At 34.8% G+C, this 26,344-nt stretch overlaps 1 protein-coding gene across 4 annotated transcripts; it reads right to left on the minus strand.

Moving 5' to 3' along the window:
- Positions 1-1,434: 1,434 nt before the first annotated feature.
- Positions 1,435-25,384, minus strand: LOC131737732 (short transient receptor potential channel 4). 4 transcript variants are annotated; one of them, XM_059028615.1, is made up of 12 exons: positions 24,742-25,384; positions 21,472-21,876; positions 17,311-17,829; positions 11,705-12,041; positions 11,276-11,415; positions 10,629-10,942; positions 9,746-9,941; positions 9,296-9,490; positions 8,927-8,968; positions 8,525-8,614; positions 4,037-4,193; positions 1,435-3,130 (listed from the first exon to the last, which is right to left on the minus strand). In XM_059028615.1, the coding sequence occupies exons 2-12, from the start codon at positions 21,847-21,849 to the stop codon at positions 3,114-3,116; spliced, it is 2,385 nt and encodes a 794-aa protein (XP_058884598.1). In that variant the 5' UTR covers positions 21,850-21,876; positions 24,742-25,384; the 3' UTR covers positions 1,435-3,113. The 4 variants fall into 4 exon arrangements, with proteins under 4 accessions (XP_058884598.1, XP_058884596.1, XP_058884595.1 ...); XM_059028614.1 differs by having other exon boundaries at positions 1,436-3,130; positions 3,593-4,193; XM_059028613.1 differs by having other exon boundaries at positions 1,435-4,193; positions 25,236-25,384.
- Between the last annotated feature and the right edge of the window lie 960 nt (positions 25,385-26,344).

The following is a 26,344-nucleotide window of genomic DNA, read 5'->3' on the forward strand; positions in this document are numbered from 1 at the left end:
ACTTAAAGAGTCCTCTAGTTATTAGTGTATGACAAGTGCTGTAGGCCTTGGTGTGTTGCATTCGTTCTGAGTCTTGACTTTAATGGAATGAGGTCATGATCAGTGATGTGCTGTGAATGGGACCTGTTTATCCAAACTTTTCTTTCTGGATAAGCATATGTGGTCTGGAAGACAGGGAACATTCTAGTACAAACACTGTGTAAGTCCCCTTATAAATGTTTACTGTGGTAAATGTGTGCAGTAATTTAGCACTTTCCCCATGGTTATACAGGTACTATGCTTTTACTGTAGCTTATCATATTTTGTCATGTTTTAAAATGTTCTTTACCACACCTATCTGTACTTTACAATGCTTATCTATGCTTTACCATGTTTCCACTATGATTTATTACACTTAGCTATGCTTGAAACGCTTTAAGGGTCCTCTTGCATGAAAAAAGACAGACAATGATATTTACACAGTGCATATTTTGAAAAAGGCACAAGGTTTTGTAAGATTTCAAGATAAAAACAAATCATGTGTGCCATAAAACTGGAGTGCATCATTTTATTTAAAAATAAATATTTGAAACAAATGCATACATAATCCATTGTAATTGTTTACAGTGCATCACCATTTTTTAATGCTTACAATTTGTTTATGAACATTAATACACTCCAAATGCAGGCTATTTTTCTAAACATTTATATATATTCTTAGATTTATGATTGCAGTAACTTATATTATTATTTATTTATTTGGCAGACGCCTTCATCCAAGGCGACTTACAGGTGTTACAGGGCAGTGTGGAATGGGCAGAATTGTCAATGGTTTACATGACAATTCTATATATATTGTGATAAACCTCAGGGCATGGTCCTGAATGGGAGATATGTGAGGGCAGAGATTTTGTTAGGACTTTGTCCGTTCACAAAATGGAGGTCCCAATAGGACTACAGTTTCCAAAATGGTCGCCCACCACAAACTACACTACCCAGGATCCTTACCAGGTAATTAAGGTATGTCAGCACACCTGCAGGTGATCAAGGGTAATGACCAGCCCTATAAAAGGAGCAAACTGACAGCACCATAGTGAGAGGGGAGTAGAAGGAGTTTGGTGCTGTGTGTTGAGAAGATTTCTGTGTGTTCTATTGATTTCTGGATTGCAATATTGTGTATGACCCTGGACTGTTTGGATAACCCTGTTGGCTTTCTTGACCCTATTTTGGATGACTACCTGATTGTTGGCACACTCTGGATTAACATTACAACTCTGATTATTGGACTTCCCTTGAAAATAAACACGCAGGTAACATCCTGTTTAAAATAAACTTACACTTGTTGTGTCTATTGTGTTGTCCCCGCTCATACTTGTGAACAAAGTACGCAAAGAAGGACTAACTTTGTCACAATATATATATATATATATATATATATATATATATATATATATATACCTTTTTCTGTTACCTATGAGCAACAGCAAGGTCAATGTACTATTATTTAAAAAAATAAATAAAAATTGGAATTGTATTTTAATTAAAGACGTGATTATATAATCTATATATTTTTCTTTGAAGATTTCATTTCATAAAACTGCTTAATCGTATTACTAATTCTATTGTAGAAGGTTCTCAAACTAATCAAGTAGTAATTGTTTCTGCATTAACTACAGAGGATGATATAAAAGTGAGCTATGCATTACCAACTATGAAACTATATGTATGTATGAATGATGTAATAATTTTTTCTGAAGCTACTGGAAAAACAAGTAGAATGTTACATTTTCTTATACACAGACAGAACTTGGATATTTCTTGCATAGAAAAAATATAAAATTGAAGTGACATTTCTTTATGTTTTCAACAGAATACTGTACGATGGTTCAGTATAAAGACAAAACAACTTGTATAGGTTGTTTCTGGCTACAAAACATATGATATTTATATTGCACTTATCTTCTGTTCTATATGCTATTTATCAGGACTTTACAAATGAAAGGGTGATGTAATAATCATATGCTGTACTATAAGCTGTACATTTTCCTTTCTTCTGGCCCTGGTGCAGGACCTTATTGTGTTCCCCCAGCCCCCAAACTTTAATGTAACACTTGTTTGTAAACATAAAACATACCAAGTGTTCAACATTTAACAATATTTAATTCTCAGAATGTTAGCATGAACTAAATAATAGATGATTACATGTAATAAGAATGTTTTGTACTTGAATTGCATTTTGCATCCATCTTTACATCCACAAACTACATTATTTTTTAATCATAAGCTAACAAGTTTAAGCACCAGGCCCTCCAGGATTTCTCTGATTCTGGCATTAATACAACTGACACATGGGTGAAGAATTCTGTGCAGAAATGTTCTCATATAGAAAATCACTTGTTTTCCAATCAGAAATAGACATGTTAATTTGCTTTCATTTATTTTGGTACCAAGTAGCACCCATTGATAGCTTTCCTCATAAACTACAGGATGAATTGTGCAGAGAATATCCCTGCAAAACAGTATCCCAAAATCTTACAAGAAGACAGTAGGAAACTGTTGTGTAATAAAGCCCAAGTGGTTGCAGAGTTCAAAAGACATAAAACAGTGTCTATTACCAGCCTCCATGCAAAGACAGTTGCAGGAGAAAAAAAAAAGTTAGGAAGCTAATTTTAATTAAGCAATTTTTTTTTTAATGATTAAGAAAAAACGATACCTGTTTAAATGAGGGAGGATCCAATCTTAATCACTGGCTACAATGTAGCTACAATGATACAAACATGAAGGGTGTAACGCCTTCAGATATAAATGTGAAGGATATTATCACTGTTAAATATGTATTTCACCCAAACTTTTGCACCAGCTGCACTGGCTATTCCGCCGCCACTGCTACTGCCCTGCCACAATAAAGAGGTTAGTGTTTCCCACCCTGGTGATATTAAAGGTATACTTATCACCTGCATTGTCCTTGTATCGAATTTGTTGTGTGTTCTGTAGAAGTCTTTATTGTTGCTTCTGCGTGGACTATCATTTGCCATGTGTACTAACTGCCTATTCCAGGATAATTGCTTCTGAAAAGACTCCTCGATGCTGCTTTTCTGAAATGTGTTTGAGAGGCACAGCCTTGGAAAGTATTTTCACAGGTATTTGTTTTCTGGAAAAAGCAGAGACAGCAACAGAGAAACATCAGAACATACAAAACAGAATAGTTAACAGAAACGAAAATGGAATATTAGGAGAATCCAGATTATATAAAGTAACCGTTTAGCTTTCCTTTAGAAAGTCAACAGAAGTGTGTGCTGGGTATTTTCTGCCTGTTAATGTTCACCCCTGCCAGGAAAATGGTAGTCAAAACTGCATCATCCCATTTACTTGCCCAGCCCGTTTGGGAGAACTGACCAAACTCCCTTGTCAAGAAGATGCCACAACACAAAACACACTATTGTTTGAGGCATCAGCAGATAACTGAGCCCTGATGCCTCTTCCAGCATCATAGGTAGTGGCCACATTTGCTACAAGTGATGTTCACAAAAGGATGCCTCATTTAGGCAGAACGGTGTAAATAAACATTGTCACAATCTTGTGTCACAGTCCCCCTTGACTGCAGAGCCATTACCTTTTCCAACTTCAGTGGCAAGGCTGTCCTCTCCTGTTTCCAAAGTTGCACAAGGAATACTGACAGAAGACTGTTCATGCAAAAAGTCCTGAGTGTTCAGTTGATTAATAGGTTTCCTTGAATAACTTTCTAATTCAGTGCTAGTTTCTATTACTGCACTATCAATGTCCTTGGTGTCGCAAGTTGTTTCATCCAGCTCATATTCACCTGCCTCCTCAGAAACGGAGTAGATTTTATTTGTGTTCCGGTCTATACTGTTTATTTTTTGCCGCCTTTGGAATAATCCAAAGTTTGACATGTCTTTAGGAAAATCCCTTTTTTGTTGTGTTCCTTTGTCAGAGACTAAAAGTGCAGATCCATTGATTAAGCCATTATACCCTTCAGACACATTGGATTTAGGCCTTTGTTGAAGCAAGGAAGTCACATCAAAAAGGTGGAGCTTACTCTTCTGTGTTGTTCCACTGGTTGCAGCATCATATTTACAAGATTCCCCAACATTAGCCAGATTAGATGCCCCTGTGCCAAGTTTGATCCCTGTCTTACTTCCTTTCAGTAACCCAAGAACTTCATAACGGAAACTTGATATGTCTTGTTTCAACTCCTAGAAAAGCAGAAAGAAGAATTTACAGACAGTGAATAATGTATTGTATTTTGGGCTAATGCACTTCCTAAGCCAAAGTATGTAACTGGCTGCAAAGCATGTCAGGCATTAGAGGAAACAGCTGAATTGGTTAAACATATTTTCTGAAAGTTGTTGTTTGGTTAAAAGGGGTTTTTCATTCAAAACAAAGTAGTTAAAATTACAGACTGGAGTAAACACATTGAAATTTACCCTTCAGAACGTAACTATTATATTCTGGCACATTCATGCTTTGATTACCCCCAAAAATCCTTCTGGATACTGAAGAAGGCATTAGACAAAATGTATGTCTACTTTAGTTTATTTTAAGTTGCACTAAGAGCAGTGTTAATGCATAATAATGGATGGTTTACATGAGTTTCACTTTGTGCTGGCAGTATACAATGTGCATAGCTATTGTAAAATATGATTTGTTATGTAAAGCTGTTCATATAATGCGGTATTCACAACACAGTATGGTACTTCTGCTGTTTCATTTGGTTGGTCCTGCCTGTAATGGGGATTTGGTTGGTGTGTGTGGGTCGTCACTGGAGAATAATGAGGCAGACACAGAGCATTGGGTGTTTAATAACAACACATGCAAATTACACTGCCACAGATATACATGTTAGCCAATTGGCATCATTTTCAAGTTAGAATGCAAGGTTGTAGATAATCACTGAGTAAATTAGATGTCATGTGAAGTCAGAGAAATGGCATTCACTTTCTGTTTTTAGTAAATTTGTACAACTCCTTTCAAAGTTACTTTTTGTTGGGACAACATAAAAAAAGCTACATTAGACTTTTCTACTTTGGAGGATGGAAACTGTGTCACCAAGAATGTACAGATAACAATGATGGTGGCCGCCAGCTGATCACGAGAAGGTTGCTATGGCAATAGTGTATACATGTGATAGAGGGAGAGGGGCCTTACAACCTACCACTAGATGGCAGTATTTTGAATTACTGTACTAAAGCTAAAAGCAAATATGTAGGTGGCACATATATGGGACACTATGCATATTGGTTCTGACAGCACACATTTCACACGCAGAGTTATGGTACTGAATTATTTTCCTAGGACAGCTACACCCAAAACAAAAGCTATTTCTTTTTCACAGCGAAAACCGTACCATTTTTTCGTAAATCAATGTTGTTTCCAAGGCACATATGTACACTGTACACAGACTAATGATACCACACAGAGGTGATTTTCTCCCAGTCAGATTTCACAGATTTAAAATACACAAAAAATGTAATTGATATTCAAATGTGCCATCAATCATTTATTTAACCAGGGACATCAGCTGTGAACAAATTAGCATTTTGGATAATTATGAAATATTAGAGTCATGCATGCATTTCCTGGGTTAAAAGCAGGAGATCTGCCTCGGAGGAAGGCTTAGGAAGATCTAAATTGGTCACATAAACCCTGGGTATTGAATTAAACTTGCTTGATACGGTTTAACAGCCGTGAAGAAGTGGAATTGACAATTTACCTCAATACACCACCTGGCATGAACATATTTTCAGCTTGAAAGGGATGCTCTTTCGCTGTTTGTATTTGTGATTTTTCTGTGCTTAATTCTGAATTCAGAACAGTAGCACTGGAATAGGTGATGGGGTTGGAATGAGAAACAAAGCAATTAATAATCTGTCAGTGTCAGTAAGACAAGACTGAACCAGTTTGATATTTCAAACATGAAACTTAATGCACTGTCCTGCTGATATAGCCAAGTAATCTCATTACTGAATATTTTTTTAAATCAATCAGTTAAGTTTGCAATCCATTACTAAATATTCATTTTTAAAATCAATATTGCTACATTTAAGTTCATAATAACAATCCACAATATTAATGCTATTAGGTTTCAACATCATTGTAATTCCCAGGATATCATAATGATACTATGTTCAGTATATTTTGATGATATACATTACCTTGCAGATTAGTTAACTCCAGCCATACGATTTTGATAAATATCTATTCTTACTATTTTTTTCCTTTTCTGAACACTGCCTCAGAACGTATACTTGAGTATTTGAAGATAAGCTGAGGAAGTACAGATATTCCTGGCTAAGCCAATGCAGTGCATAAACTGTGTTAACGTTTGTAACAAATACTTCCAAATAGCAAACTGTATTCCAGACAGTGTTCTGCTAATAATAACATTCCAGCCAACTAACCTGTCAAGTCTGTTTATGCTTCCCTTTCGTGTTTGCCTTTTTAAGTAAAATAAAAAAGCAGTTCTGTTCTACATTCTCTGTTTGAATTCTCTGCTGAGCACTGATGTAAAAAAAACCTAAATATTTATCACACTTATAGCACCACAGTATGTACAGTATATAAACTGCCTGGCATGCACCAATACACAATTGAATGTGCTGCTTCTATTTCAGATTAGTTTTGTTCTTACACAGTATATAAATATATTTTTGAATTACATTTTAAGTATGGCTTCATGGGTATGAAGAAAGTCTTGTATCTTATCATTGTTTTTTAAAGTTTATCAGGATTTGTGGGGCAGGGTTCCTACCTAAATTAGTTGACAGGACAACACTTCACAAACACTGTCTTCTGACTAGGTATTTTATATCTAATATAGTATATATTACTACACAACAGTGGATTGACTGCCCCACATAATTCTATAGGGATGCCAAGTAAGAATATGTTACGATAGTACAGAATCAGTATATGCTGCAATCATCCCAACATCATTGCAGCACAGCTCAGACCCTAGCCTCCAGTGAATGAAATGGACATGAACAAGTCATTTAAAAGGGACATGACTATTTATTGAATTCAATTCACACAGACCTGAACTTTCAAAAGCATACATGTCAACCCCCTAAGTGTTCATACCAATGAGACCCCTGCTGAAAAACCTTGGGATTGATGAAGAACCGTAACCAAACCAGTAGATTTTGTTTTGACCGGGGGGGTGCATGCTGGTGACGGATCAACATTTATGTAAATGGCTGATAGCTATGCCACTTACCTAGACTTAAGGGCTATGCACAACGGGAGCGAAGCAAAGACACGAATACAGCACAAGTACATTAAAAAAAATGTACCTAGTCATGAAGAGAAAATACTGTTTGCTTTTGCTCCTTTTGTGGAGACAAAATAAAATAAATAAAACAAAGAAATAATCTGGATACACCACACACCAAAAAAAAAAAAAAGACATTTAACAGTGAATGATATGTGATCGGGTTTAACATGTAAATAATTCAAAATGAATATACATTTCTTTGTAAATACTGAGAATTAGTTTAATATACTTTTTAAAATTGATTTTCAGTTTTAATAAAATCTTCAGTTAGTGTGTGAATGCGATTATTAGTATTGGTCAACATTATTAAAACAAAGAAGCGTCATTTTACAGAAATACAAAACCAGTGTGTGGCCTCCCCGTCACTGACTACAATTAAGGTGAAATAAAGAGATAGACATCCCATCAATGTCCAATTGTTCTGCTATTTATTACCATATGGCGTCTTTATTTTTATTGTCTTTATAACCACTGACACTGGCATCATAAAGAACATTAGATTTTTTGACTTTGATAATTACATTCTCATTGATGTCCATTTCTCTTTTATTTCTGTGGTAATTTCTGCGTGAATGAGAAAGTGAGTCTGACAGCCTCTCCTTCGACTCCGAGTCCGAGTAATGACGTGTTGTGTACAGAAACAAAGAAGGTTCGCGCTGACAAACCGCCAGTTTGAGACAACAGGCAATTCTATCTTTGGAATAAGTTGAGAGTTTGCGTAGCAGCTACAGGAATGGTAATGTACACCTCCTCATGGTGACCCCCCCACCCAATCTTTCTGTCTTTCTTTTAAATAACAAATCAAACCATCAAAACCTGCTGTATTGTACTGAAATACACATTGTTTTCATTTTTACTTCACTGGTACTTGAGTACCCTTATTTAAAACTCAACCCAACCCATCCAGCCCAGTCACAGATTCTACTGTTGACTGGTGCCAACAGTCAACAGGCATTTATTGGGAGTCATTTTAGTTCATTGTACACACAACCATCCCTAAAGGTATTGCTTTATGTGATATAAACCAGAAATGGGAGTTTTGTGAACAAAAACAAAGCAACCCAAGGACATAATCATATGAGATTGAATGCCCAGGTTGAAACTCTGTGGCAGTGAAATTATACATACACACTATATATTTTGCCCATTTAAATGTATTTATCAGTTGGTGACACTGAATGTATTTAATAGTTAACTTAGGCTTTCTGTTAAAAAGTTTCTTGACTTCATAATAATAATTTGAAATACGTTTACCTTGAAATTTTCCTCTGTCAGTCCTTCTTCCGTCTTTGCATCTCTGATCATAGCTGCAACATATCTTTTAACTAAGTTTCTCATAACCTCCTGAAATATATATATATATACATATATATAAAAAGGTTGATGTAGTATTGCAAAGCAGTCTCAAATAAGGGTCTGATATTCTGGTGGTCACAACAAAGCATGTGTCATTAAGATGTTTCTAAGGACACTGTAAACATACGTGTCCTAGTTTGGCGTAAGCTGAATAATATTACGTACGGTACCTTTTAATTAGATTATTATTATTATTATTATTATTATTATTATTATTATTATTATTATTATTATTATTATTAGCAGTAGTAGTAGTAATCATAGTCTATCTGTTATGTATAAATTAAAGATTTATATTACCTGGTAGTGGAGATTTTTTCTCAGATTTTTAGCTGCACGTCTCTGTAAAATCATAAGGATTTATATTATGGAAAGGCATTATATACAATTGGTTTAAAAAGATTAAAATGCTTATGTGTCTTTTAATATGCTGAGGCAAAAAGCTACAGTCTCAAGCATTGTAACCAGAAGCAAACTTTTACGAAATGACAATGATTAAGGGTAAAGTTTTGTCCCATCTTATGAGTCCATAATTAGGTGAAAGTTACTGCAAGAATGTGTTGCATCTAACATCCATCTTACAAAAAATATATATAACTCTACTAGTGTACATTTACACTTGTGATCAAACATTTGCATAATATAGATATTTAATGAAAAAATGCTTACCCCTAATGATCCAAGACTTTCTGGCTTTTTAGTTTTTTTGTTTTTGCACAATTGTCTCTTAATCCATTTGAACAAGTACCAAACTGACTTAGGACTTGGCAAGATATTGAAGGGAGTAGGAAGAGTACCACCTTCTTCAAAATAGCTCATCCAAAGCTTTGTTCTTGCAAACTTCCACTCAATGTCTGAATGGTCCTACAATGAAACAATTAAGCAGTTATTAAAAACAAGTCAAAATATCTGGGATTGCTTACATAACTTGTGTTACTGACACATTATTATTGTTATTATTATTATTATTATTATTAGTAGTAGTAGTCGTAGTCGTAGATGTAGTGTTGTAGTAGTATAGTATTAATTAACTTCTCTGACATCTATAGTTCATTTATTTTGCTCTAAGCTTCATGTTTTTTAATGTTGCATTTTTGAGAAAAGATAAGTAAAACTTACAGCAATAAGTTGGTAGGAGTTGTTCATCATGGCTATTAACATGTTTAGTAAGACCACAAGAGAGATGACATTGTAGGTTCCAAACATTGTGGCCCCCACAAATTCTGTAAACTCATGTCGAGCATTGACATTCGTCACATGCAGACTGATCAGTCCAAATATGGACCAGAACAAAGATTGCAGGGTCTCAAATAACCTACAAAAGTACAATGAAGGCAGGATAATTTAATGAAGCTGTATTGATTTCCAGTTGAAATAGTGCACCCTATTAATAACATTTAAACTTACACTACTGCATGTAAAGTCTGTTTAATGTATTAAGATCTGGTATTATTGAAACCCTTATAAACTGTTTCTAAAGAGCTTTGGGTCATTTCAACTCAGTGCAGCAATGTCAATTCATATTTTTTGTTGGGAGGTACATGAAACATGCTTTAAAATATTGATTGCCCTGTGTGTTATATGTCTAGGTTATCCCCCTAATGGAATAAAATAGGTCAAAGGGCATCAAAATTGTTATTTTTACTTCCTTAAAACACTTGCTCACCCTGCAAGGATCGAGTTACACAGCGTTTCTTTTGCTTGCACACAACACCTAGGTGATACAATGTATCATCAAACACAAATGGAGGAAGCACCTCACCAGAATGTGTTCAGCATGGCAGGAAATACCCTTTTGGGGTTTAAAAACACACAGTAACTTACACTTAACTTACAAACACTTACAGCAACATCGTTTTACTTTACAGTTTTGCAAAATCATTCAGTGTTTTTCAAAAACGTTTTGAAAATGGAGCCTATAGTGAACTGTCCACAAAACTTTACAGAGCTACAAAGTTAGTCACTATGATTAACACTAGAAATGCAAGTCAAAATAACTTACGTGGAGAATGCATTATTTTGCTTTTCACACCGTATCCCTTTGCATGTATCAGGCTCATTAGTCTCATAATAAAAGTATAGCTGATTTAATCCATTTGCAAAGGCTAACAGCACCAGGCAGTAGATGAACATAAACTTTAGAATGTCCAGTAACATCCTTCCAAGAGATATCTGCAGAGGCCCTAGGTGGGAGTTTGCAGTAAAGAGTGAGATCAAGCGCAAAGAGCTAAAGATGTTTGCAATGGCAAAAACCGCTTCAGCCACAAGTGTAGGATGCCACATGTCCCATTCCTCTCGTGGCCTTGACCCACTGTACTGGAGATAAGAAAATGACATGAACAAGGTTTATAAATAAAACATCCTTGTTGGAGCTGCACTCTGCTGTTCATTTTACTGAATCCCCTCTGCTTTCATGTTTGTTTGACACACATGACCAAATATAACTGAAACTGACAGTTAACAGTCTGCCAATACAGGTTTTATTTACCTTTATTAAAAAAGAATGAAAAATCACTACAGATAATGATAAGAATTATTATTAGTAGTAGTCGTAGTCGTAGTAGTTTTAGTATCAGTATTATTAGTGTATGTAGCTGCAGCAATAGTAGTAAAAATATAAATACTAGTAGTAACTAGACACCTCATTACCTTAAAATAGGCAACAATTTTAAGAGAAATTGTAGCTAGGTACAAAGAATTCATTACAAAATCCATCAGATTCCACCAGTCATGAATGTAATCTTGAAGTCCACCATCCCACATCTGTTTTATTTCAGCCCATATAAAACCTATAAATATAACAAACATCCATTAACATATGTAAACCATGTCCCACATTTTAAAAAAAAGACTTCATATTTACTATGTTACTGTACTGTACGTGAATTTAATTTTAAAATAGCTACAGATTGCTGATTAACTTGAGTTCATTGAAGCATACCCATGATACTATATATTAAGATACATTCATTAGATTTTTGTTCTGAAGAACATTATCATGCACAACTTAATTTTTCTTAGTTATTTAATTGGGGAATGTTTGAACATTTATAGCAGATGGTATCCATTGCAATTTACCTAAAACCCAAGGCAGAATCATCCACTCCACAATGGTTGGTGGAGGTCCTTGTCTTTTTGGATCAGTTGTGACGATATGCTGTGATGCCAGAAGCAGCAGAAACAGGAAAGTCAAGTAGGATGCAGTGTGGCAAATAAACTTTATGAAGGGCTTTCTGATGAACAGGCCGAACGGGCTTTTTGGGACAATTAGGTAACATACACAGAATACTGGAAACATAAGTCCTATAAATACACATGTTATGAACTTCCCTGCCCAATGGCGTCTTCTCCATCCGGGAAACTCATCATACCAGCGTGAGGCCAGCAACTGTTGACAGTTTGGCTGAGCAACAAACTAGCAAGAGAAAAAGATGAAAAACATGTCAAAAGAGAAGGAGAAGCATATTAGGCCAGATTTTCAAATGTGTTTCTTTTACGTTTAGTCTAATGTCATTTCAAAAGAATACAATTTAGGTGACTTAGGTACTCTAAATTCAAAAAGCAGACAGTTGCATTAGCATCTTTCAATGTTTAATCAAAATTTAGACCCCTTTGAAATTCTGGCCTATTATGTAGAATTGAATACAACTAACAGTTGCCTCATAAGTAGCGATTCATAAAGTGTGTCTAAAAATTCAGAATCTACAGCTCATATATACAACAGATAGTGCATGAGATGTAAATCATATGCCATAGCGGTACACTCAGAAATATATTCAGCCAGTCCCTGGTGTAATGGTTGTATTCTCATTATTTGTATACCATAAGAGAGTATAAATGAGTATGAGACACTGTTTTTTAATTTACCCAGTCAGTTAAACTGATTGTACTGTATTTCATGATCCCAAACCCAAAATAGCAAAAGCTGAAGTACCTATATAATGAATAAATCAATTTATTTAATTGAGATAATTAACCAACTGAAGAGTAATACAAAATATATAATTCCTATTTTAATTATGAATTGTGGTCTTAAATGAATTCTGATATTGGCCTGTTCATTCATTTTTATGTAACAAATGTTAATATTGTACCTGTAAAGAATAAATTGTACCCAATTTACAAATGGGATGCACAGCTAGCCAACACGCTTACTATGACAATTGCCTTACTAACCCTTTCGATTACATGTTGCTGAGAACTGAAACCCTGTGCTTAACTCCAAACACTTGCTGTTTACCATACGGTATCTTGACCGAGGGTGATGTACAGAAAAGCAAAGCTTTTAAAAGTGTTTGAAATGCTAGACAGCCGGAGGGAACCATTGGCATCAGTGACAAGCCATTGCCTGGGCTCGCAAAGTACCACTTCTTCAGAATGATTGTTGTGCTAAAGTTGAACTGAAGATTTCAGTACGTATGTTGACTCTAATACTGTGCTGGGGTAGTGATGTTGAAGGTGGTTATGAACTAGGACAGACAGAATAATATTCCTGAACGTGATGACAGCCTACACAAATAAAAACATGTTATCATTTACAGATTCATATAATTAGGGGGGTATGGGTAAAACTTTAAAGAATGTGAAATAACACACAGACTCAAATTAAATGTGACTATATATACTATATATATATATATACTGCCAATTTCAATCTCTGATCTGGAAAATACATGGGAGGACATAATTAGAAGGCAAGCTGGGGCAGCTGGTGAAGTTTCCACTTTAATTACAACTTTAATACCTATGATATTACATTCTGTTGGCATGAATCATTCATACTTAATTGCAAGTATAATTTAGTTTACAGATTCCTAAAAGCTATTAACTTATACTTGTAAAATTCAATTTGAATTAATGTACATTTAAGGGTGCTGTAAGTAATCTAGAACCTTATTTCTTTTGATTCAGTGCATGTTTTTGTTTTGTTTTTTAAATTATGGTAGATGATATTTCTGTTGCTAACAGGTAGATAACAGGAAATGTAAATGTAACATGTAGTTATAAAATACACTTCACAGCAGTTGTTTAGTTACAAGTTTAGTTTGGGTTGACAGGAGCAAGTACAGTAAATGTTTTCTTTTCAGTTTAGCTACAGTTTTTTACACTCGTTTGGAGTAATTGTCCATTGTTTGAGTGTCAATACAGAGATATGATTGGTTAATGCAATTTTAATTCAAGGGTTGAGATAAAAATAAATTTATTTAAAAAAAAAAAGAAATCCAACATATTCTTAGGGTCCAAAGCAAGTCAGGTGATGTCACACCAAACAATAAATTATTGTACTTCCAGGGAGAGTCAGCAGTCTCTTGGTAACTATGGAAACACAGAGCTTAAAATATGCAACACAATGAGAATGGTAAAAAGGAAAGTTCTTCCTTCTAAAATCCTTTCTTTTTTTTTTTGCATGTTGCCTGCAAGCAAGCCACTAACAGTTACATATAAGAGACTGGACAGAAAGGCTTTACATAAATGTATTATTTTAGTGTTACTGAAGAGTGTGTGATTCGAGTGTTTGAAGTGGGTGTGTATAAAGGTGAAGAGATAAATCAAGTGTAGATTAAGGTCAGTCTCTGACATTGTGACGAAAAAAGTCTGTCCAATAATGTTCAAACATTCTGGCAAATTAAATTGATTGTATTATATACAAGGTAAACAAAATACATACATAAATACATTCTCTTCTAAATAAACAAGGTGGTGAGTGTGATTGTTTTACAAGCAGGGAGGGCTGTGCATTTTATTGTCATTAAAAATAACAAATAGGAAAACCAACCTTCGCGGTTCTATAAGAACAATATATTTTGTCAGCTGGATTCTAAGCATGAACTCTTTTTTTTATTTGTTTCTGATTTGTATTCATTTTGTTTCCATTCAAAGAGATACTGTCCTTTTTGGTATTGTCCCATTTTTTTAAAACTTTGCTTGTATAAACAAGTACGTCAGTGGCTATGAGTTGAATATTTGAGTATCAGTATGGGGAAAAGGTTAATGACCACCTGTAAGTGTGACACACAGATGGACGGATGTATAGACAGACTATATTCCCATAGTCTTTTATTCTCAATAACATAATATATATAGCAAGTTTCATGACAATTGGACAAGCAGCTTCCAGATGCAGTATAGAGATTTCTCCTCTTGAAAATAATATTTTTGTATTCCAGCAGTCCTGGTATGTGTTTACTTTGAAGTGCTTTTTCTTAAGTCTCTTTTCTGCATGTTCACCACTCTTTGTAAACAGCAACGCCCCCACAATATAATGCGAAATGTTTTTTCATTATCCCACTGAGAAGTAAATCCATTTTATTTTTTAAATGTACAATTGGACACAAACACAGGGTATCCACCATAACACTTTACTTTTGGTGTTTCACATTAAAATGAAATACCAAATTAATTGAAAATATTATATGTTTTATGTGACTACATTTAATGGAATGAATAATGTACTGTTATTAACTTTGACTAATCAGAAAATAAGACATGACTGTAGTGGTGTCTTTGTAACTACACAATATTTAGGACTATGGGGACCCATTGCTGCAGAACAGAATTACACCAGGGTTAAATCGATGAAGTAAGCCATTGTAGTTGATATTTTCCTTTTATGTTTTCTTTTGGTACAGAATGTTGCATCAATCCAGGTTGGCTTGCGCTTTTGAAATCTCGTTAAAATGTGTTGCTAACATCAGGGTTGATTTTATTTTGGGGTTGGAACTCACACTTTTGGTGCTAGTTTAAAATTATTTCACAAATACGCTAAAAGCAATTAGATGGTCCCTAACTGATTTTACAAAATAGCAAGATCCAATTTATTTAAAGGCTTCTGAGACTGACAATCCATGTTGCAACACAGAACCACTCTGGCCCAAAAGCAATTGAACATGAACTATCTGTTTAGATGAACCACTCTTAAGACAATTCTGTCAGCATGGCTTTACAGTGAATTAACCAAATTAGGGAAGTATCGAATGGTGAAATGTCAATGTCAGTATGTGCAGTTACATGCATTTTGGAAGTAATCACGTAAAACACAGTTTTCAGTATTGGTTTTCAGTAATTTTGCATTAACTATCAAAATAATATTCTGATTTTGTTTTCCAGAAAGACACTGTAAAAAGGCAGATGTTCTGATGTTAAAGAGATACTTCATAGCCTCTGCATTTGTCATAATATAATGCTTTAACTGTTTATTATTCTAATGACAAGTGTTCTTAATCATCATTTATTACCGTTTAGCGCTCATGGACTTGCCTACATGTAAAACATGTTGGTGCCTTTCCTAAACATTCCAAATATCCATGAGTACAGAAACAGTAATTAACTAGTAAATTACACATTAACCAACATTCCAAAAGTACCAACATGTGTGCTGCTTGGTGGCACATCCACATCCCTTTTTCAAACCAGGCATCCTGTTATATCATTATGTTGTGACCCAATATGACCTAATACTTTTCAATTTAAGGGATTTAAAAGATTTTTCTTCTACCTAATTATTCCACCATCAATACCATCCTTGACTGATGCTGCAGGGTAGCCTGTCTGCCCTGATGGGTCATAAACACATCTCCAACTAATTTGCTGTTGTCAAAAGGTCCTACTGTAATTGTATTGTTTTCAATTCCATCTTTCATGCAATGATCGCCTTGTAAAATAAAAAACACAGGGTCATATTCATAAGGATGTTTATCCCTTAGACCTGCGTAAATAATCCTGTGGTTATTTTTAGTATGTTTATCTTTAAATGCTGTTAAGAAAAGTCCCGGCTGACCAAAATACATTATAATGTGTTAAACAAAGGAAGAGCTTGCTTACGCCTTGTTTTAAGCTTTTTCAGTCACATTTAAGCAGAGCTCTAACAAATACTCAGTCATTATTGTTTTCACTTTACATTACAACAATTTTAAATAATCAAATGTACTATTATAAAAAAATGACATTACTTTTTTTTTTTTTTGCAATTTAATATACTAACCCTTTTTCAGCAGCAATGAGCAAACACACCCGTCTCAAACCCCTTAGAAGTGCATTTTATTGACAACTGCATTTTTACAGTATCCTGCTTATTACCTGCTACAGTACACTAGTCAAAATTATTATTTGATCATTTTTCCATCTTTTGTGAGTTGAAAAACAAATGTGTCTTTTGAATACTGTAGGCTATGACGATAGGGCAGCTTCTGTATACCTGCAGAACAGAATTAGAATCCTTCAAATCTTCATGAGAAGAGGAGCAGAAAAAATTGTAGTAGTGTAATTTTGCCAGAAAAAGTGAGCCTTATAACTTGCCCTTTTATCACAAGGCGGCTCAGAGACTTTGTGGTACTATGTATTCATTAAAGGGTAAACCAAGACTTGTCAAACACTGAACCCAGTTATTTAATAGTTGGCCAGAAGTACTGTACAACAGTGCTTTAAATAAATCTTACTGGGTTGTCACATTCCATGCTTTGTGCCATTTATTAAGCTACTGGCTCTTGCTTTGTGTCTCATTTGTTTAAAAGGTCAGCACCATTGTACAGCAAAATAAAATTACACTGCATAGCAAGGAATCTAGTTATTCCAATTTTAGCTCCATTACCCCATACCTCATACTGTTTTAAGCACCTATTACATTTTCTTGAGCAAGAAAAATGATACGTAGTGTATTTATAGAGAAAAGATTTCAAACATCTCACCTCTTTCTGACGGTACCTAATTGCCAGCTTTAATCTTGCTAGATCGTTACTGTTCTCCTCTTCTAGCAGACTGCTATCATCCCGGTAATTAAGAATGATTTCTAATTCTCTGGAACTCCTGGCCTGATCCAAAAGATCCTTTGCAAACTCTTTGCACTGATGCGACAGTTCCTCATACTCCGATTTGAACTCATTCTCCACTTTGCTTAACTCCTGTAGCTCCCAACTCAACTGGAAGGCCGTAAGAAAGGGATCTTCACTGGACAGGGCTACCAAAGATGGGCTTGACAAAGCCTTGTAGATGTTCAACCTGGATCTGGAGTGTCGCAAGCTGTCCACATCTGTGCTGGAGACACATTCCACACAGTTACAGCGCACTTCATGTGGCTGGGGTACGGAAACCCCCTTCTGCACCAGAAGCTTTATAATCTCGTAGTTGTTGGTGTGAGCAGCCAGAATGATTGGTGTGATGTCGGGCGTGAAATCCGAGAACTGCTTATCCAGCAATATCGGTGGCACCTGTCAATGAAACAACACTATTAAGGAATTAAATCAGCAATGTTTCTTGAAAAACAAGATTAAAAAATGCTTATAAAACATGCTGGTTGCTTTGTCTCCTTTGAATCATTGCAACAAGGACACTGAAAGCAATCTAACAACAGGTCAGCCTAACAAAATGGGTGTGAATCAGTGGTGGCTGGTGGTCATATCTTCTTAATGTTTTGCCCCAATTCAAAGCGGTTAAACTCATTTTATCCAATAGCCAGCAGAAAAAAGAAAACAGTATTCCACCGTAATTTATGCTAAAAAACTTAACTGTTACACACTGCCAATGTATGTTTAAAATACAACATTAATACAGCATTTAGATTTCAAGACCACGTCACTTTAACATACTTTGCATAAAATATTTTCTAAACAAAGTTGTTAAAGCAGGTGGAAGTCAGACAAAAATCAAGCCCACTCTATCGACTTAATTTGCTAAACTTAATAAATGGCCAGCAAAAAAATTAGATACCGTTCTGTACATAAGAAACATATCTAAAAGAAGCAATTCAGACAAACGTTAGTTCTGGAGCTAGGTACATTACTCAGCTGTATCGTGAAGCAAAGGTGGCTGATGGAAAACCTCCTCCCAAAAGTAATTACAAAAAAAAAAACAGAAACAGTAATTTTAATTATAATTAAAAACATTTATTCTCATTATAAGAAACACTCCTCCAGGACCATAAGACCATCTGCCACTGCTAGTACTCTAAGTGCGTCTCTCAGCAGCCAGAATTGCTGTTAATTTAGGAATGTTGATTCTAGGTTTTAGGTTAAAATGTAAAATTGTATTTTATTTTACTGAACATTATTATTATAAGCAGATATATATTTATTTTTTCTCTTTGAAAAATTTGAGGAGGCTCTGGCCTCCCTTGCCTCCTCTAGTGTGAATAGCCCTACATTTCTGCATCAGAAAGAAAGGTGTCCACAATAGCAGGTTAGATTTATCTTGGCTGTGTTTATCTAGCAATCAGGTAGAAGAGAAAAACTGCCCAACACAGGTCTTACAAGAATCCCTGCACCTAGGCTTAGATCAAAATTAAATTAAAGCTTACATTCTAAGCTCCAAAAGGTCGCCCTTTCAGCTCAAGTTCCAAGACATTGAGACAAGGTCCCTGGAAAGACTCGCAGTTTCAACACCACTCACTGGACATGCTAGTGGAACAGCACCCTGGTCTGTATCAGACTGACTGTTTGCTGAAAGACTAAATATGGAGGTTATTAAATAGGTAATTGGCTGCGCTGCATCCCGCCTGCAAGCCTGCCCTGTCACAGTAAGATTTTTGAAAGTGAGATTCTTTCATAATTCATAACAATATTCAAATAATGTTTCATTATTAATTAATTGTAATGTATAATAGTATATGCCTGTAATACACTGCACATCAATTGTGCCTTATTCTTTTAATTCCTATTGCATTTCTCACTATGTTTCTTGTGTGAGTTATTGGTCATTTCTGGATGAATCTTTTTGAATCTCAATAATTGACTTGGGTAGAGTAGTTCTATAGTAGCACACAGTAATACACACAGCCAATAAAACTGTCAGCAATGTTGTGATGAGGAGGAGCACTTTGTTGTTACAGCAGTAATTAATGTGTCTAGCTGCAAGTTGCTGAATCAGAAAAAGAAGGTTTGTTATTTATCTTTATCTTACATAAATACAAACATCAAATCTTTTTTAGATTCAGAAGCATCAACAAATTCTAAATATAAAGTAGTACTGGGGAAAAAACTGCATTATAAAATTAGAGAAATGATTTGGCATGGAACATTTGTCAATGTATTTTATGTTACTTTTCTTTGCTGTGTTTATGAATGAATAGATCAATGATAAAGGAATAAAGGATGGGTTGCTGTTTAGGATAGGTTATATTCAATTAGTATAAACAGCGGCATCATTCAAATATATAGGAAACTCAATAATTCCATGGTAATTTACATATTAGTACAAACAGAAATACAATAGAAACTCATGTGCGCTGTTAGAACACTAATACACAAATTTCAATTATTCTAGTGTCAGTATTTAGATCTGTGGAATGATTTGGGTAATTTTGTAACTGAAGGAAGTAGAAATGGTTTAGACTGCATAAAGTTATGATTATCTATATGATTTTAATTAGTCTTAAAATAGAATATTATTTTATTAAAGCATGCATTAAAATGTCATATACTCCATATGGGCCTATGTAAACCATCCATCTTTCACTCAACATAATATGCAGCTATTATCAGTTTGTTATGAAAATGAGCAATATCATCTTGTGAAATTGAGGTTTCAAGTAAATTAATTATGCCCTAGTTTCAGTTCCCCACTCTGCTTGCTAAATAGGCCAGTGCATATTTTTGTTGTTGTTGCAAACAATCAGATGCACAGAATTCTCAACTGAATTGCATCTTGGTTATTACTGGTTTTGTAGTTAGGTTTCTATACATTGACAAACCTCCAGAAATATTGAATCTCTCAGTGTAGGTAATATGGGAGCAGAGCACTGAAGTGAAACTTTTTAAATGTAACCAGCCTATACAACTGACAGCAGAGTGGAGATCATTCCCAAAAGACCACATACATGAAAACAAACACATTCGTATAGAGACAGGCAGGCTGGCAGACTCCCTGTTGATTCAGCTAAGCCGTTTGGAATAAAGAGCTCGGATACGCATGTAATTAGTATTGCATTTACAAAATAAACAATGCAAATAGTCGATTAAAAAATTCATTACTGGTACTAAAAAGTGAAGATGCTCAAAATCGTCCATAATTTAGCTTTATTGTATTTTAATTTAAAAGAAATACCAGATGCCAGAATTCCTTGTGTGTATTTTACGCAGTTAATTATTTCAGATGGCGGTTATTCAATCCTATTTAGACTTCCCATCCATTATACTGCCTCATACCAAACATATTCTTTAAGACCCTGAGGTCTGAGGAGGATAACAACAGATTTGATGCTTTTGAAAACACAAACATTTTCTTTCATGCCTTTGAATACATGACAATACATGTTTACTCAAATATTAGCATACATATCTCAGCACTTTAACAAAAATACATTAGCCACTGAAAGTATAATATAAAATTGAGAGCTATGCCATAAATGTTGAATCAATCTCTTACAAAAGTTTACATTGTTAAACCACAGTGTAGACAAGCAGAATGCAAGCACAGGACAGTAGATCACAGAGAAGAAGGTAAAGCACAGTTAAAAAATAGGAAACCCATTATAAAGAATTGTACATGTAGCTACGTAGTCTAAGCATGATAAAAAAAAAAAAAAAAAAAATCTAATTTAGAGACAGACCAGTGAAATGTATATATAATTTATACAGCAATGTGAAGTCAAACACATTTTTTCTGATAGAAAAAAAACTGCATGGACAGTAACACTGTACTCTGCCCTTACAGCTACTCCATCTACTGTAATGTTCTGTAAAACACTATCCTCCAATGACAAGACGCTAAGCCATGCGGGTTTGAGGCCAAAGCCTATGTGAAACATGTTCAGTCAATTTAATACATCATATTTCATTAATTCAGGTTATGGGGGTTGTCCAGAACTACTGGGCTCCAGAGTACTTGCTTCCAACAATCTGACCTTTTATACTGACCTGCTTTTCTCCGCTGGGTTTTTTGTGATTCAGCAGTAGCTCCACAGCCCCAACGACCTCCTTCCTGATAGCATGAAGAAGAGCATCCCCAACATACACATTAAAACTTAAGAGGAGCTCAATGATTTCAAGATTCTCATTTTCAATGCCAATGAGAAGAGCTGTTCTTCCAAGCGGGTCGATGCAGTTAATATTGATTTTGAAATAAATTTCGGCTTCCTCCAGTGCTAGCTTAACAGTGGCATAGTCCCCCTTCTCCACAGCACTTAAATAGGCTTTCTCTGACGGCGACAGCTCCGATTCGGCTCGCACTATCCGAAGTGGAATGCGGTCTCTGTATGAAGAGTTGTTGCTTCTTTTATAATAAAGTTGAGCCATTGTTTATACTGTCTCACATTGCTGTTTCTGGAAGAAGAAAAACAAACCTGAGTATGTAAAATAAATAACTTGAGTTGGGTTGAGACATTTGACATTCTCTTTTAAAAATGCACTTCAAACAAAAGACAAGAAGAGGTTTTATACACTTACTTTATTCCTCAATAAGTCCCCAAGGAGTCATTAGTTCAGAAAGCCAATAGCTATCCTGTTTCTAAAGTGAAATCATAGGACGGTGGGGCACACATCTATCATAAGCATTAATATCTTAAACACAAAATGTGCTGCACTGCAGCAAATTAATGAACTCTCAGGCTAATATTTAGGAAGAAGGTGGAAAGCATTAACACAGTGGTCCTGAATAATAATAATAATAATAATAATAATAATAATAATAATAATAATAATAATAATAATAATAATAATAATAATACTGCACATAAAAACACTCTTAGGCATAAATGTTTACCTTTTTTTAGCTTATGTTAAAATGTTAGATTTTCAGTCCTAACTAATCAGTCTCACTACCAGGGAACAATTTATTTTGCAGCGTCCTCATGACTATACACCAGTGCACCAGAACCCCAGATACTGTAGTTTGTTACCCATTGATTTTTAAATAGTCAGTATTTTCCACTGCTTCCAGTCTCATTTCATAAACAAGATTCCCAAGTGGGTTGCAACAGGTGAACAGAGGGGACTCTGGTCTATGGATTAAAGTACTCAACATATTCCCTTTGATATTTTGCTTCCCAGATATGTATACTGTAATGCAGGCAAATGATTAATGTAATCTATATAATCTTGGAAATATTTTGAGTGCCATCTTAAGGCTGATAAATATCAAAACAGTTGTCAGAAGTACATCAGGCTCTGAATTGTGTTAAAAAAAACACACAACACATTTATATGTATTTTTTCCACACTACTGATTGACCCTTTGCCTTAATGCTGAGAGTATTTTTTAAATATGATGCACGACTCAAAATTGCCATGGTATAAAAGTCACTTAACATATTAACTAACATACCAGGGAAGCAGGACAGTTGTCATTTACCAGTAAGTGCTTACAAATTCTATTTATTATGAAATTGCGATGACAGTTTCCTCACAAGGATTCAATTTAATAGGTAAACAAATGGTAATCACGTTGAGCAGCTATTACCACTCATGACAGTACCCATTTCTGACTGAAATGTTTTTGCTTACGATTGTAAGTCGCCCTGGATAAGGGCGTCTGCGAAGAAATAAATAATAATAATAATTTTGTTTTTAAAACATTTTTTTTTTAATTCTGTATTTAGCTTTTCATATTTGTAAGGTTTGTCTTCATTACAATAAACTAGCATGGACAAAGATTGTCAAAACTAACAAAGTCTTATTGTGGTAACAGCAGAGGAACACATAGTTTTGAATGTGAAATGAAGAGCATTTCCCCAGGTCTAATTTGTTGTTAATATGAGCTGCAACAGGCATCAACAGATGTTGTTGTCTGAGCACAGAATCCCAGCAACATACAGAATATATATATATATATATATATATATATATATATATATATATATATATATATATATCTGCCAGCGTTATAACCACCTTTCAAGCCTACCTGCAGATAATCATGTCACAGTTACACCCAAAACCATAAAAAAAATTCTCCTATCTTAGCTGTCTCAAAAAAACGATGCACATTTGAATTGCTTCACTCTGCTCCCCGATGTCTATTCACTATCTACTTTACAAGTTGAGTGTCACATAATTCAACCAGCCATCTACCCACTTTTACACACACAACCCAATATGAGAGTATGAGAGTTTAACAAACCTTTAATTCAATACTTCCCTAGTATTTTTAACCATACCTTTGTTTTTTATCCCCTTTATAAAATGTGTCACGCTTTTCCCATCACTGACACCGTCTGAGAAACGTTAAAACAAGGAGGAGGTCATGTACTGTAGAAAACTACATTTCAATTTTAAGAACCACAACAAAAGGTCTCGAGCACGTAAATCATCTGTACAAGCAGCTCATCATTCGCCCAATGCTTGTGTTTAACAACATTATGACAAGCACCCGTACATGTGTAAGATACACATTTATTTCAATATCCTTTTTCATTTGTGTCATTAGTTACAAGACACATGTGTCAACGCATGTGTCTCTTATTTGTCGCATTGTGCTGACTCTTGTTGGGTCAGTGTGGTAAGTACAGTAACCTAAGAGGTAAAGCGCTTATGTTTGGCCCACAGTAAAATATTAACAGAACAATTTTACATCAAATGCCATGGGGTCGCTTTCTAGTCTACTCACTGAGCTCCTTCATTTTAAAACAGTCATAAAAAATATAATAGGTTTTCCTGCTTTTTTATATTTTATATACGCGTCGGGTAAACAAAATTGCTTAACAAAAACAGAAAGAATAGATACATTTACGGAAAACATTAACAATGCCATATATGCCATCATTTATTTTTGGGCCACAATTACAACAATATCGTTTATATCAAAAATACTTCTACCGACTACTTCAAATATTCATTATTCTAGTTTTCTTATAACATCATGCATTTTTTTTTTTTAAAAAAAGATACCTGCAGATGGCGAGCTTCGCAAGCACAAACACAACAGACATCCAACAATTAAGACGGAACTAGTGAAATGGAGAAAAAAAAGGAAAGGTAATTCAGTGTCGCATTCACTTCAAACCAAGGCGATAAAATGATAATGGAAGTGTCCAAAATTGAAAACGATAATGAAAAAGTAACTCCAATATATGTGCACAATAACTATCTAGTAAAGGTACAGTACACATATGCAATTGTTTATCATCAAATAAAAAAAATGCGCATACAGATAATACGCACTTATATTCAATTACTTAATTAAAAACTTACTTTTGATGTTTTAAACCTGTTTTCCCGTGTCACTGGTTTGAAGTTTGGTGTATATATTTTTAATGTTCCTTTAAACGAGCCACGAAAAAAGGAAAAAAAAGAAAATCCCTTGTTTTGACAATACAATATCAATAACTTTGTGTATTCCACATTTCTAAATATGCATACATTTGAGCTCCGTTGTTATTCTGGTAAACGTTGAAATTGCTTGTACACTGGCACCCCAAAGCAGTTTCTGTTTCCACCGCGCAACAGATGATAAACTACTGACGACCGCTCTCGGCTTTTCTTCCAATACAATTCCATTGTTGGTTAACAATTTCCACTTGCACGAGCCCAAAATCTTATTCGCTTCGGGTTTCAAAAAAGAAAGAAAATATTATCAGTGAGCTCTGGTAAGTATGTGTCTGCAGTTGACTGATGTGCACGGATTTCATTCATTGTAATTGCAAAATAATCTTTAATAAACTGAACACCTGCTGCAAGATACGCACCACAAACCCTACATTTAGAGCTCTGTCTTTGCTCTCTATCTCTCTCCACTCTCTCTCTTTCAGCATCGACTGCAGGCTGATCTTAGTCCCTCCAGTTGTGTGAAAGCGGAAAACAATCAGTGCGTATGCTGTCTACCTGAACGAGGGAAACAGCTGGGTACAAAACTCTACGTCCGAAATGGGTTGGTTTTAAATGATGAATTCAGTTCTGTGGATTTGTCAACAAAATAATAATAATAATAATAATAATAATAATAATAATAATAATAATAATAATAATAATAATAATAATAATAATAAAAAGATTTATGACAAAACATTACAAATATTTCAAACTATGTTATTATGAACGGCACTAACATAAATTGCTGGTGTTTGTGTTGGACCACTGCTTCACACATTTTAAGGAAAGACGTGTCTCAGGAGAAATGTAAAATAAGAGGACATACCCAGTAATTAATGCTATGCAGTTAAATAGCATAATTCATAGGCAGCTTATTAGCTACTAAAGTAACATTGGTCTATTTTAATTTACCTTTATATTATTTAATCGCTTTAGTTATCTGTGCTTTGGCTTTTGTCCAGAATTGACTTGTGTTGTATGTCAGTAATGTAGCTCGTCATCTGTTATTGAGTCCTTTTTAGTGGTCTAGTTCAGTTACTTGCTTTCCTGGGCTGTACTTATTTCAGTCAAATGAAATGTAAGTTTGATACACAGCCAGCAGGTCCATGCCTCAAGATTCTGATATTCTCAATAAATTGTTCTAAAGAATGCCCAAACCAAGTTTCTTCACAATGTAATAAGCACTGCTCTAGATGCTAGTGCGTGTGTGGGGGGGATAATGTATATGGACTGACAGTCAGACAGAAGGCCTCCATATACCCTCAGATTCTGATACTCTTAATTTATGCTAATGATGAATAAATTATCTAGATATAAGTACACTGTAAGTATAACATACAGACCGACAGCTTCCACATACCCCCAGATAATGATACAATTCATAATTTATGCTAAAGAAGCTTCTTTGCAAGTTTAATCACAATTGGACAAGCTGTTCTCTATATGCTGTTTATGCAAAACTGCAGTGTGTTGTCCATTCATAAGC

Source organism: Acipenser ruthenus, chromosome 8 (genome assembly GCF_902713425.1).
Source record: "Acipenser ruthenus chromosome 8, fAciRut3.2 maternal haplotype, whole genome shotgun sequence".
Taxonomy (NCBI): domain Eukaryota; kingdom Metazoa; phylum Chordata; class Actinopteri; order Acipenseriformes; family Acipenseridae; genus Acipenser; species Acipenser ruthenus.